Source organism: Ctenocephalides felis, unplaced genomic scaffold (assembly GCF_003426905.1).
Source record: "Ctenocephalides felis isolate EL2017-DRISC unplaced genomic scaffold, ASM342690v1 CF-g0.4_SCAFFOLD_01492, whole genome shotgun sequence".
In the NCBI taxonomy this organism is placed as follows: Eukaryota; Metazoa; Arthropoda; class Insecta; order Siphonaptera; family Pulicidae; genus Ctenocephalides; species Ctenocephalides felis.
In genome coordinates this window covers 29,154,016-29,168,250 of record NW_020537646.1, presented here as the reverse complement: position 1 = coordinate 29,168,250, position 14,235 = coordinate 29,154,016, and the positions used below count along the sequence as shown (strand labels likewise).

At 27.2% G+C, this 14,235-nt stretch overlaps 1 protein-coding gene across 1 annotated transcript in view; it reads left to right on the top strand.

Annotated features, from left to right (window-relative positions):
• The window catches only part of LOC113371105 (limbic system-associated membrane protein-like), a 240,213-nt gene that overhangs the window by 193,758 nt on the left and 32,220 nt on the right, over positions 1-14,235 (top strand). Inside the window, exon 3 of the mRNA XM_026611750.1 lies at positions 10,022-10,125. Coding sequence (XP_026467535.1) covers positions 10,022-10,125 — 104 coding nt within the window. The remainder of the gene's footprint in view (positions 1-10,021; positions 10,126-14,235) is intronic.

Here is a 14,235-nt window from a genome sequence, read left to right as displayed (position 1 = left end):
GATATAAATTCTGAAACTGTCCGATTCATGTTCGTGATCTCACACAACAAATTATCTACTGAATGTACACACACATGGATATTGACCGTTATCGCATGTTTTATGATACATCATTTTATTGTAAAAATTGCGAAAAAATTGTTGAGGGTTCTTGTGGAAATATATTTATTATCATTTTTGTTAAAAATTTGTTTAAATATTTTCATAGTAACTATATTTTTACATTATGTAAGCACCAGATATTTTGGTATTTATCTACAATACCTAAGTAAATATGCATCTTTCAATTCTATCATTATTATAAAATTCGATACAATACAGATGGATACTGATCAGTGCAAATATTTATATGGTTATAAATCCATTACCCTTTCAAGAAAATAATCAATGTTTATTACTCACATTTGTATTGATCCGGATTAGAGGTAAACTCCTACATTTAGTATGTAAATTCAATAAGATTATATAGTGACTACTCCAACCAGGTAGAGTTTTAATGATTTTTATGTTATATTTTAAATTTATAAGCCAGTATTCAGTTAGTCACGTTAGGCACATGTTTAGCCTACCTAGCCTATAATCTTCCCTAAATCGTCGACAAACCGAACACACACCATGCACACACGCGCACTCACATGTATAATTTTTTTTTCTAAGGCAGGCCAAATTGTTCAGAAACCTTTGAGACGTAATGATATGAAAAATATATTTACGATTTTTTTGCGATTACTATAACTTACTCTACGGGAAATTAATTAGTTAGTCACAAATATCTGTACACCACAAAATAATATAATTTTTGATCCTGTCAGAGATTTGTGAATAACTAGTTTTAGTATGATTATTAATATATGTATTGATATGCAGTAAAACAGCCAAAATAAAACAAAATGTCGAAATAAAATGAAATATTTAGTTTAGTTATTTATTCATTCCGGGACAAATTTTTTTCATCAGTCAGCTAAAAAATTAACAATATTTAATATACAAGTATGCAAAACTATTAACATATAACAAGAACTTAAATTAAATTTTACATACCACTAGGACAAGCACTAGGAGTAGATTTTAACATCAGCTAGGATGTAAAATTTAATATAATCAAACATAAAAACATAATATATATATATAAAAATTATATTAGGTTGCATTTTTGAATACGATGTACAATAATGCGTAAAAGATATTTTAATATTTTATCATCGTATATTTTCTATTTTATTCTTATTTATTACTTCGTCGTAATAAAACTTTAGATTAGATCAAAAATGTCCTCAGGATGTTAAATGGAAATATGAGTAGCTAATTTTTTTTTTATATTATACATTACGTCAGTTTTTATTTTATATTAGATATTTGAAGAAAAAACGATTCTCAATTAGGTATATTCTCGTTTGTACGCAATTTTTTTATATTAATTACAGCAAAATTATAAAGTTTGTAAGTGTATAACGTGTAGGATATTTTTTGTCATTTATTAAGTAAGAAAAAAGTTATTAAAACAGATAATAACACGTAGATAATAAAATTTTCTGACTTGTAAACATAGAGTAAAGACTTAAAACATGGGATTTAGCTTTACAGACGTATATATATAAATATATATATATATATATATATATATATACATATATGTATATATTTTTTATATAACTTCTGTAAAAGCTCTCGTATGAGTGAAATAAAATAAATTCTTAACACTGGTTTAGATATAAATACTTGGTTAAGCTTTTATATTGTAAAATTTCTTTAAAATTTAAAATGAGATATCTTTACCAGCCTGTCGGATAAAAAAGGATAGTTGACAAACTAGTAAAATATTTAGGAAATTTTTATGTTTCATTTGTAAAATAATAGGAAAATAGCTAAATAACATATTTCTATAATCAGCACTTAACTGAGAAATTTACTGAACCTAGTTCGACAGTTATTTGTTTGATACGTACATACCACGTGGTATTTGTTGTGAGGTAGTTTATTTAGTTAAGACATTATAATTATGTACTGAAAGCCTTTATAATAATAGCTTAGTTATAATAGATAATATATTAATGAAATAGTCAAATGAAATGTATATATAAATTATGTAAACTGTTTTCTCTCATACCAGGCACTTCTGTCTGTCTGAGATATGAAAATAATGTATATATATAAATAAAAAAGGCCAAATTGGGCTTCTGTTACACGCACTAACTTACTTGCAAAACATACTAGAGAACATCCACTATAAACAACATTTATTACAAAATTTTTGGCACTGTATGTACCTAGTTCATTAATGAATTTTTGCTAGGATATAGATGATAAGAAGTTTATAAACCAAATAATTATTTGATGCATAGAGTTGAGTTGGTATGCAAAAATGTGATATATTATTTTGAAGTATAATGTTTTATAACGATTCATCCATCATCCATACGTTAACAAGATAAACAAGATTTGAAAGCCCGCTTCATGATTAAATTAAAAGTTGATGTTGAAGCGGTCATACATCCGCCACAATACGTATATATACACACACATATATATATATATATATATATATATATATATATATATATATTTATTTCAAGTCACCTCCGTTTCGAAATTTAGACATCCAACTTACACGCTGCTTTTACATACCTGTACACTTCCTAACCCCATTCATCCCTATAATCAGGTAATATTTGCGCACAATAGCCCGGGACTCCCTTTTTCGTCTCGGATTCAATTCGATGACCCTATTTTATGAGGCGAAACGAATCTTACTTATTCAAGGTCATATATTTCCACATCATAGAATGGAAATTTCTATACCTTTTCACAATAAAGAGCAAATTTTGGTCTTTTGGGCGACATTAGGTACAAAATATAAATAAGAAACAATAGTAATATATTTGTAGTTTTCAATTAATTTTACCTGATATCAATTCGAATGGTTTTTGAAAACACTATAACTGTAGCTATAATTTCTATTGTATTGTCATATATTCAAATGGCAGAATCGATAGTTAAAGTTCAATTGTACAGTTGATAAAAGTACTAATTAAATTTTGGTATTGCATACAACAGGAATACTGTTTTGACATTATTTTAATTTTTTTTAAAAAAGGATTATTATAAAATCAGTTACTAACACATACAAACAAAATCTACAAATAAATTTTTAACAAGGTATTAATTCAATTGTAATATTTTTTTCAGTTAAATAAATTTACTGTACTAATGGTTAAAATCTTATATTACATAAAAATAAAAATAAATAAATGCAAAAGTTTTTCGCATTTATTTTTCTATGTACTTTCTCCTTCTGGCACGTGGGCAAGGTTGTTCAATTGATTGACATGTTAGGGTCAAGCCCTTAACTTTAATGGGAAAATACCCTCGGGGTGACGAGAAAAGCCCTTTCGAAAGTTTTCTTCACAACTATTTGATTTGTATAAAATATTCGAGGGTTGTTTGTGTTTTCAAGAAGTGTAGGTAGAAACATTAATATATGTAATATATAGGTATACATACAAACACACATGCACACACACACACATATATATATATATATATATATATATATATACATATGAACAAGATTCTTTTTTTTATGTAAATAATTGGTAATCTAGGGGCCATTTTAATGCCAACAAGTTTCAAACACTTGCTGAAACTTAAATATATATACTTTTTTGGTATATATTTATTTGCAAACAAAATATAAAATATACATACTTGATTATTTGAGTATAATAATTCGTTCAAAAACTGTTTTAACCATGACAGTAACTGTTGCTTCAGTGGAAATAATTTTTCAAATTGTCAATTAAACGCCCACTTGTTCTCAAGATCATTCTTATTCATACTTTTGAATGAAAGTAAAATGGTAATGCCTTCTTTGGCATTATGACATTAATTCCAAACATTCCATTTCTTATGAAAGAGATCGTATGTAACTAAAAAACTTAGATTTCATCTTGTTCTTTTGCTAATTACGTGCAGGATTGTTATTAATTGACAATAGCAATTTTCTCAATGTGTTGGAATATGTTTTTCATATTGAATGAAAGAATTTATTATTTGAATTTAAAATTATTGCGCAAGATATATTATTTGTATATGATAACACAGATTTTGTACGCTTTCCTATAACATTCCTTACCTCCAAGAAACAACTTTGCATTTTGCAGTTGTAAAACATGATCTTAGATGCCATATAACTTTCAACTTTGAAGTCATAAATGAAATATACTTGAAGGAAAATGTTTTAAAATAGACAGAGAACTAGAGAAATAAAAGGAATTTTTCTTGGAACTAATTAAAAATTTAATTAAGTATACGAATGGTTTAAAAAGTAGTTGAAATGACGCTTTGTTTTTATAGTATATTCGTTATTGTTTTAGTAATGTACTTTTTTAAGAAAATAAAACGTTGTAAGAAATGTGTGTTTTAATTTCACTTTATAATAACTATATTCAGAACCAGATTTTGGGAATTTAGAAAATAATAACTTATGAATATAATTGGTAATGATGAAAATTAGTTTACAAAATTTCAGACAATTATTTGATTGAATAGGACTAAAATTTTCTTGCATATAGTGAGAATTATACATAGCTTTAACTTTAAGAATTCCGAATATTTCAATGATTTGATAAAAAATGAAATATTGAATAATTATTTACTGTTTCGTAGATTTGCATATTAATGAATTTGTCTGATTCAAATCTAAATAATTGTTTTAAAATACTCATTCAGACATCTTGAACAATGCAAATAATGATATAATTAAATTATTAAATAACGCATCTTATAGATTAAAACCTTAAATTTGTATTTCTTTTATTATCTTTCTCAGTTACGAACATAACTTTGCTTATATCAATAAAACATCATGTTTAATTAAGCATTTTTGTAATTAATTTATATTCAAATAGGCTCAAATATAAACTGCCTCAATATCATATGGAAGCAGATAGTGTGATATTGAATTTGATGATTTTACATACAAAATTTTAATTAATAGTGCAAGGAATTGCGCCTGAAACTTTTCGTACTGTAATTAAATATCCTAGTAATAAAAATGATTAATAATCACTAAAAGTTGATAAGTAATTAAAAAAAAAATTAAATATGTTCAAATAATTATTATAAATGTGTGAAGTAAATAATATCATTCATATTTTATATTGCAACGACTTCGTCGCACAAAACCCTTATGTATCTTTACAAGAAGTAAACAAAACATTCTCGACCGGAGTTAATGAATAAAATCTTAATTCGTATTTTTCAAAATCATATAAAATACCATTGCAATTTCAATACATCGTTTTCATTGTAATTTTTGAAAATTTCTGTTGATTTTTAAGCAATTTTTTAAAAATTTCAAAATAATTTGGACTGCTAAGAAAATTTTGAAATTTGTTGCAAATGTTGAAATCCCTGGACTAGCCTCCTTGTTTCTTGCTTAATTCTAATCGGATGATACGTACTCTTACAAATTGCTGTTTTTACACTTTTTACTCCGGATCTTTCCAACGGCTCTACCTACCTTTGCTAAAATTTTCTAGTCCACCGAAATCGTGGACAAAAAATTGATTTACGTCAAAAAAAAACATCGCTCTTTGGAATCAGATAAACATAATTTTAAACATTTATTGACACTTAATGGTATTATTCATACACACCCTGTAGATTTTTGCTTAATAAAAGATTTGATAAAAAAGAGAGAATTAATATTGTGGTTAATACATAATTTTAAGATGTAAATAAATATTCATTAACTTACCGTAGGGCAAAAACATCGAAAATGAAAATTTTATAATCTTTACGTTTTAAAGTTTCTGAACATTTTGGCACACCTTAAAAAAATTGATGTATGCGTGTGTGTATGTGTGTGTGTATACAATTTTCGTCGACGATTTCGGGAACACGGATCAACCGATATGAATAATTAAAAAAAACATTCGATTCGTATTGATAAGGAGACGTGCTGATTAGCTTTTGGGAAAGGCAGGCCAAGCCGTTTCGAAGATACGAGACAAAAAGTGCCAAAAACGGTAACTCAGTTTTTAAGAGAACGGTGAAAAAAAACTTTTCCAAAATTTTGGGAAAGCATGTCTAGCGGTTATGGGCTCTCAATAAAAATAAGTAAAATTGCCTTTTGGCGGTCAAAAATGATCATTAGACATATGCACATCAAATTATCAGATAATTTATAGAGATTTTCAAAATGTGTACACATTTTGTGTAAATTTTATTGGGTTCCGTACCAAGATTTTTAATTACGGTACGGGAAGTTCCAGCAATTAAGGCACGATGTCATACACCCCACTAGTTGTATTCAATAATGTGCATCTTTAGATAATATTAATTAAATTGTGTCGAAGCACTGGAAATTTTGAAATCTAATTTGTACTTGCATTTGAGTATATGTGGAAATCATAATGCAAGTACAAATTAGTTCTCAAAACTTTTAGTTACTGAAGATAAAATAAAATTAGGAGGACGATATTAGATTTTCTAGTTTATCTATTTTTTTATAAAATCAATAATATGGTCATTTTCTTAATGTTTTTTCCTCTTCCATGCTCCGATGTAAATTGATTTCCTCACTCTGGATGATTATCCGAAAACAGAGAGCTCATAATTAAATTTACGTATCACTATAATTATCCGTTTCCCCGCCATTCCCTGCTATCACATGTTTATTTATTCCCTGTATAATCGCTCACAACAGGCGAAATGCATACACACAATTTCCGCAGATAATACAATCTTTTGTGAGCGCGAAATGCGATCAGTGAATCGCAACTTAGCATAATTTTCTATTCAAATGAATCCCATAGTGTATTCCGTCTGTCTATTCATAAAGTATCCTTGAATAAAACCGAAAAACGAGTATATATTCAATGTCGGTGATGTAGCGAACATCGAAAATATGCTGTAGTTGGCTTTACAAGACTTGCAGTTCTGATTGTGATAAATATATCTGTATCATTGAGTTTCAGGATCATGTGTTCTTTGAATATGAACGAAATAAAGTTTTGAGATAATTTTATCCTGCAAGACTGTGACTATGCAATAATTGATAAATAATTTGACGTACCTAGTTTTATCGATAGTATTTCTTTCCGTCGCCAATATCTAAGTATTGTTTTGAAAAGCTTCCAGCGGACAGAGCAGATGTTTTTAAGCTTTTCCGTAAGAAAATTTTGATCTAGAATCGAGAATTATTTTTAGATTTCATCATTTATCGAGATAAATGGCAAATTAGTGGGTTACTAAAATGACAAAATGAAAAAGTGTGCGCGTGCGAGTGTAGCTACTGTACAAGATGACATTTAAGTAAAAATAAATACACCATATAACAATTTGAATAATGTTTATTAGTAATATGGTAACACTCGTGATGCACACTTTTATTAGTGTCAACCATTACACACATTTATATAATAATAAATTATAAATTATATTTATAATAGCGTTAAAAATATGTATATTATTTAAAAACAATAATGTAATCAAAGTCATACTTCAAATATGACATGATTGGTTTGTCATTGCAATCATTAGCATTAGAATTGAACCTTCATAGAAGAAATGAAGTAATTGCTGATTAATAAATTCTATAATATTCGTTCACACAGTGGATTATGTTAAACACGCCTAACCGAATATTGTTTTCGCAACTTCACTAATTGTAATTGTGCAACGTCAATATTCATGTAATTAAAATTAACATACATTCATTAACTGTTTGTATTTTTTTTTACTTTTTTGCTAGCGATATAATCTCATTCTTTGAATAGTTGTAATATCAATCTTGCCTAAAAATATTTTCCTTTTATAACTTCAAAGCTTTATAGAGACTACGAGTAATATAGAAATAATTTCTAATCAATTAACTTACGTTTAGTACACGGCCTAAATGTTTAATTTGTTTTATTATTTTTGAGGAACAGAGTAAAATATTCTTCTGATTCAAGCATTTTTCATTAAAACAAGATTTGTATTAAGATATAACTTTAAAATGTTACTTTAATGTATTTATCTAAGCCGATTTTCTTGTTGATATCGGTATGCATACAACGTTAATACCGGTACGCATACAACGACAGAAATCTATTCACATATACAACGACTAATCACAATCGACTTGCATATAAATGATCTCATCGAGAGCGAATGACGAACAGTTTGGGCGTAACGGACTTCCGTTGCATTTGTACGGATTTACACCCTAGTCGCTAAAGGTTTCATATAACTTGCTTATTTGTTATAATTTCCTATTGCAACTGACAGTTGTTAATCAACAACATTGCTAAATGTCCTTAACTGGACAGTAATAAATATGATAATAAATAAAAAAAAAGTTATAATTCAGCTCAGATTTGTTTTAATATATACCTATATCACATGGATTGTCAATGGTACGCAGTGACATTGATCGAAATGGAAATGAAATGCGGTTCAAAGTAATTCCCAATATGTGGGCTAAACATTTGTAATAAAAATAAAGTATATTTTTCCTGAAAGCTAGTCCGTGGGCGATTTGAATTATAGCTCGAATGAAAATATATAGTGTGAGAGGTTTCTATTTTTTTATGACTCATGATATATTTGCAATAGGAACCGATTTTTAAACCATAATTAACTCAAAATCCTACATACTAAATCTATTTTTTCTCCGCGTTTAATGTTGATTTGAATTGTTTAATTTCTATATTTTTTCAATTAAACCAACCCTTTCAGGACCGTAATATTTAGAGAAAACTTCTAGAAGTCATGATTTTAAGAAATTTCTTTAAATATTATGGACCTGAAAAAGTAGTTTATTTATTTTAAAAATATTGAAATTTAGATGAGTCACGGCAAACTTTTAAAATTGAATCGTCATACATTTGAATTTTGCTACATATAATTGTTTATTGAGAAATTGATTATCTACAAAAATTGCCTCAAGGTAAAATGCCCTTGCACATATAACTAGTTTAGGAAATTTGAGTATATTCTGGAAACATATTTTTCATTCGTGTGTTACAAAAAAGTTTTTTCTTATAATTGCGGATTTAAATCATAATTAATAAATAGGCAATTTGAGCAATTTAAAGTATTTTTTGATCCTTTAGAATGTGGTTCTTCAAGCAGTTGTTTTATGATTTTTAAATTATATTTGAACAAAAAAAAAAACGTTTGAAAGTAATTCCTAATGTGTGGGCTGCTCTCTCAGAAGGCAGCTCTGTGGGCGAATTAAATTATAATTCGAATCAGAAAAAAATTATATGAGAGGTTTCCATCTGTTAGATTATAACCGCATTTCCCAAATGTTATTTTTACAATAGGAACCTATTTTTAACCTGCTGCTGCCAATACATCAAATATACATCAAATATTAAAATATTTTACAATTTTAAAACTTATATTGACTTGAAGTTATCCTACACAGATGATATTATTAATAACAAAAGCTGTACAAATAAATAAAAAATTGAAGATTTTCTAAATAAGTTATTAAAACCAGTTCTCATTGTACAAGGTATAACAGGGATCAAAAAATGTTGGCTTATACCTGCATTAGCCCCAATTAGACATTCACTAACTGTTTTTTTTTCTTCAAATTATATATTATCAGAAATTTTAAAACCTTCAACGATTAATTTTTTTGTATGTTATACTTTTTGTTCTGTATTCCAATTATTTACCTATACTTTTTCAACCCGATACGGTATCATTTTAAGCGCTCTAACTTTTATTATATTCTTATGCAATATAAAGTTTATTATACGAAAACGTAGCCATTTCTGAAAGGGATAAATTTTTATAGGTAAACGCGTATGGAATTGCTGAAAACCAATAAATTTTTGATATGCTATATTACTTGACCATATTTTTAAATTTACATAATAGAGTCGTGCGTACTGTAGCGATAAATGTACGAAAAATAAAATGTATGGTGGTATTGTTAGTTCAATATTATATATAAGATTGATATACAAATTCAAATTTAAATTAATATTTTTATTAATGATTTGTGTTTATTTTCTTTCAGAACTGTCATTTCCAAGATTTGCTGAGCCAATTCCTAATGTGACAGTAACTGTTGGACGAGATGCCTTACTGGCTTGTGTTGTGGACAATTTAAGAAATTATAAGGTAATAGAATAAAATTATTTTTTATAATATAACTTATTCATAAATACTATTTTTTATGGTTTAATTCATATAATGTTTATGTTTGCTGCTTAACATCAGTTAACAATAATCGGGTATTTGATTCATAAGTAGACATCATTTATATTACCATATTTCTATAGTTTTAGATAAAGAATTAAACCATAATCAATAGTTTCCAATAAAATATACTCATATTTTCAATAAATAATGTAGGGAATTTATTGAAAAACATTAATTATGTATAACAGCTATATTTAATTATTTTAAAATATAACTTATTTTTATATTTAAATTATATTATAAATTATTGTGACAAATTATTGAATCAATTTATAGAAAACCAGAAATTAAAACAGGTAGAGCGGGGCACAAAGGCCCAATTTGATTTTGAATAGTTTTTTGCAAACAATGTTTTGAAAACCAAACTAATTATACTAAAACAAATAACACATCAAAAAATTTAATATCTGACTTTGTTCAATAAAACTCCTAGATAATTCATAATTGTAGAAATGTGTTTTTTTACTATTTTTAAAAAATTTATCACTTGGTCCTTTTTACTCCTTTGGTGGGGTAAAATCTGATGGCTTTGGGGAAACAGGTCCAATGTTTCATTTTTAATTTAAAAGGTATTCTATAAAATAATAGCTACTATATTCAACCAACGCAAAATATAAATTCAATGGTTATATTATTTACAGTGATTATACTGTATACAACCTTGATCTGGTATTTTGCCAGAAATATTCATCAGCAGAGTTTATTATACTTATCTCTTGTAAACTAGTTTTTTTAAATTCATTTACTTTTTTATTTGTTATTTGTATTGTTTACATCTTTGCCAGGGAAAAGGTTCAGTTGGTCCTTTTTATCCCACCCACGTGTAAACTTTTATAGGGATTATATAAAAAAGACTGAATATAACTTAAAATTGCTAATATATCTTATAAAATAAATAAGTAATCTTTACTCAAAAAATATATTAAATTCTCGTGAAATAAACTACAGTGCTCACAACCAAAAAACTAAAACCGCTAAAAAATATTTTTGTGGTGGATTTCCAAACATCGTCTTTTATCTTTCGATAACAATTTTGTAAGAAACAAAGTGATGGCAGGTTGCAAATCTTTTTCCCTCTACATTCAAATTTTGTTGTAAAAAAAAATCTTAAAAAATTGTAAGAATCAAAGTGATGGGTGGTTGCAAATCTTTTTTCCTCTACATTCAAATTTTGTTGTAAAAAAAATCTTAAAAATTGTAAGAATCAAAGTGATGGGTGGTTGCAAATCTTTTTTCCTCTACATTCAAATTTTGTTGTAAGAAAAAAATCCTAACTAGTGGGGTGGGTGGCATCGTGCCTTAAGGCAAATTGCTGGAACTTCCCGTACCGTAACGAAATGTTCGAGGAATACTGAATGTTTTCAAATAGATTATTATAAATATTGTAACATTGTCTAATATTTATAAGAATTATATAAACTGAATTGCAAAGTTGAAATTATTTGTTTCAACAAAAAACTAAAAAAAAAAAAAAAAATCGAACAAAAATTTTTTTTTCCAAAATCAATTATTTTGTTAAGACAAGCAGAAAGTTTTTTGAATCATTCAAATCGGACGCTTAGTTCTCTCAAAAACTGCCATTTTTTACATATTTAGCTCCGTATCTTCGAAATGGCTGGGCCTGCCTTTGCCAAAAACTAATAAACACTTCTCCCAATCATTACTAATTGAATGTTTTTTAGATCATTCAAATCGGATACTCCGTTCTCTCAAAAATTCGATTTCTATTTTCCGCACTCTTTGCTCCGTATCTCCGAAACGGCTGGACCTGCCTTTGCCAAAAACTAATCAGCTCTTTTCCCTATCAATAGGAATCGAATGTTTTTTGAACCATTCAAATCGGTTGATCCGTGCGCCCTAAAACGTGACTGGAAATTTGTATCCACACATACATACACACACACACACACACATACACACACACACACACACACACATCCATTTTTTCTGAGGTATGCCAAAATGTTCAGAAACCTTCAAAACGTCGAGAAATGTAAAAATTTTCAATTCCGATTTTTGGCCCATTACAATAACTTACCCTACGGGAAGTTAAAAAATTGTAAGAATCAAAGTTATGGCTGGTTGCAAATTTTTTAGCCTCTTTTTTCAAATTTTTGTTGTTGAAAAAATCTTAACTTTACTTGTTTTTGAGATATCTGTGGTGAACCTCATACCTGAATGAATATAATTTATCAAATATCTATCATACATATATATATATATATATATATATATATATATATATATAATATATATGAGTGAGTTCTTGAGGGCGATACATCAAACAAAGAAAAGCCAAAGATTTATAAAATAATTTTTATTTCCAAACGTTTCGACATTCAATTTAATGTCATCATCAGTGGATCTAAAAACAGTATGAAAATTAGCATATCTAGGTAATTATAATATATGTGGATTTAAAAGTAACTATACAATAGAGAAAAATTAACAAACAGCAACACTTAACAACAAACCAAATATAAAAGATAGGAAAGGTAGTAGAGACTAGAATTAAATAAATAATTAAAAAGTATAGGCAAAAATATTTAGTATTAAAATATATACATACATACATAGATAATATACATATATATATATACAATACACACTATATACATATGTAGATACATAATATATATGTACATATAGTTAGTAATAATACAGAATGTTGTTCAGGATTAAGTTTAGATCGCTCAGTCTTTGCCAGACTTTAATTAGATTACACCAGTATAAAATTAAAGCACTTTTGATTAAGAATATGTGGATTACAACAAATATTTGAACTTAGAGTTGCACGATTGCCTATTAAGTTTACCTGCTATGGCAAACTACAATCAGGTAATAATGTGTGTTTGCAAACTCGCCAAGATATGAACGCTTCGGAACGTAATAACCGGGATGATTATCTTTGATATGTGACCAGAGTGCAATAGTGCGAAACACAGATCGCGATATCATAGGACTCTATTTGGATATATATGTACGATGACATTTCTGTTCCGAACTCAAGCCGACAATAAAACATAGTAATTTATTAGTTTTGTAGAATAATCAAATTAATTTTCGGTGATTAGTCAATTATGGCATTATTTTGGTCATCTAAATCTGCAAAAGACTCACAAAATGACATTTGTGTTCCAAACAAAAATTAATGATGAGCGACACTGTATTTTTTATTTGTATTGCGATCTTGATTATACTTTGCGTTGATTATTGATTAAAATTTATATTACAAGAAACATTATATTTTTATGTATATAAATTATAATATGTATTGATGTATGAAAAGTATTACTTAGAAATAAGTCAATTCTCTTAAGATCTATTAATTTAAATATTAACTTAAATCTCAGGATTTAATAATTTAAATAAAATTTGTTATAACTAGCCCCTGACTTCTCTATATTATTTAATTTTTGTAATAATGAAATTAATTTTCAAATATTATTCTGTTCATCAGAAATTTATAAGTCTGTGTATTTGCATAATTTATATATATATATATATATATAATAATTAGTATAATTAGTAATGCTGCCCAAAGGTAGGTCTGTGGACTGATGTAAACTCCACCTCAATTCAGGAAGAAATAGTTTAAGAAATGATTACTTGCCACTTTGCACTGCAGTAGTCGACATAAGCTATTTTAATTTGAAAACATATTTTTCATCTGCATTTTAAAGTAAAAATATGCATCGCTACTGCACAATGTCAGGTTGTCTATATATCAGATGAAATATATGTATTATATTTCATATGTATTATATATATATATATATATATATATATATATATATATAATCATATATTTCATCTGATATATAGATCATGTATATATTATATATAGATGATATATACTCAAAACACTATCTTATGTTTGGACCCTCGGGACATACGTCCTTTAACAGATATAAAATTGTCGTAAAGTATAAATGGTATATACAAAACTCTTCTATTTTTCTGAGAATATTTTTTGTTTAGGTTAAATAAGTAATAATAAATAGTAGTCGGCTCTAAGGCAGGTTCATG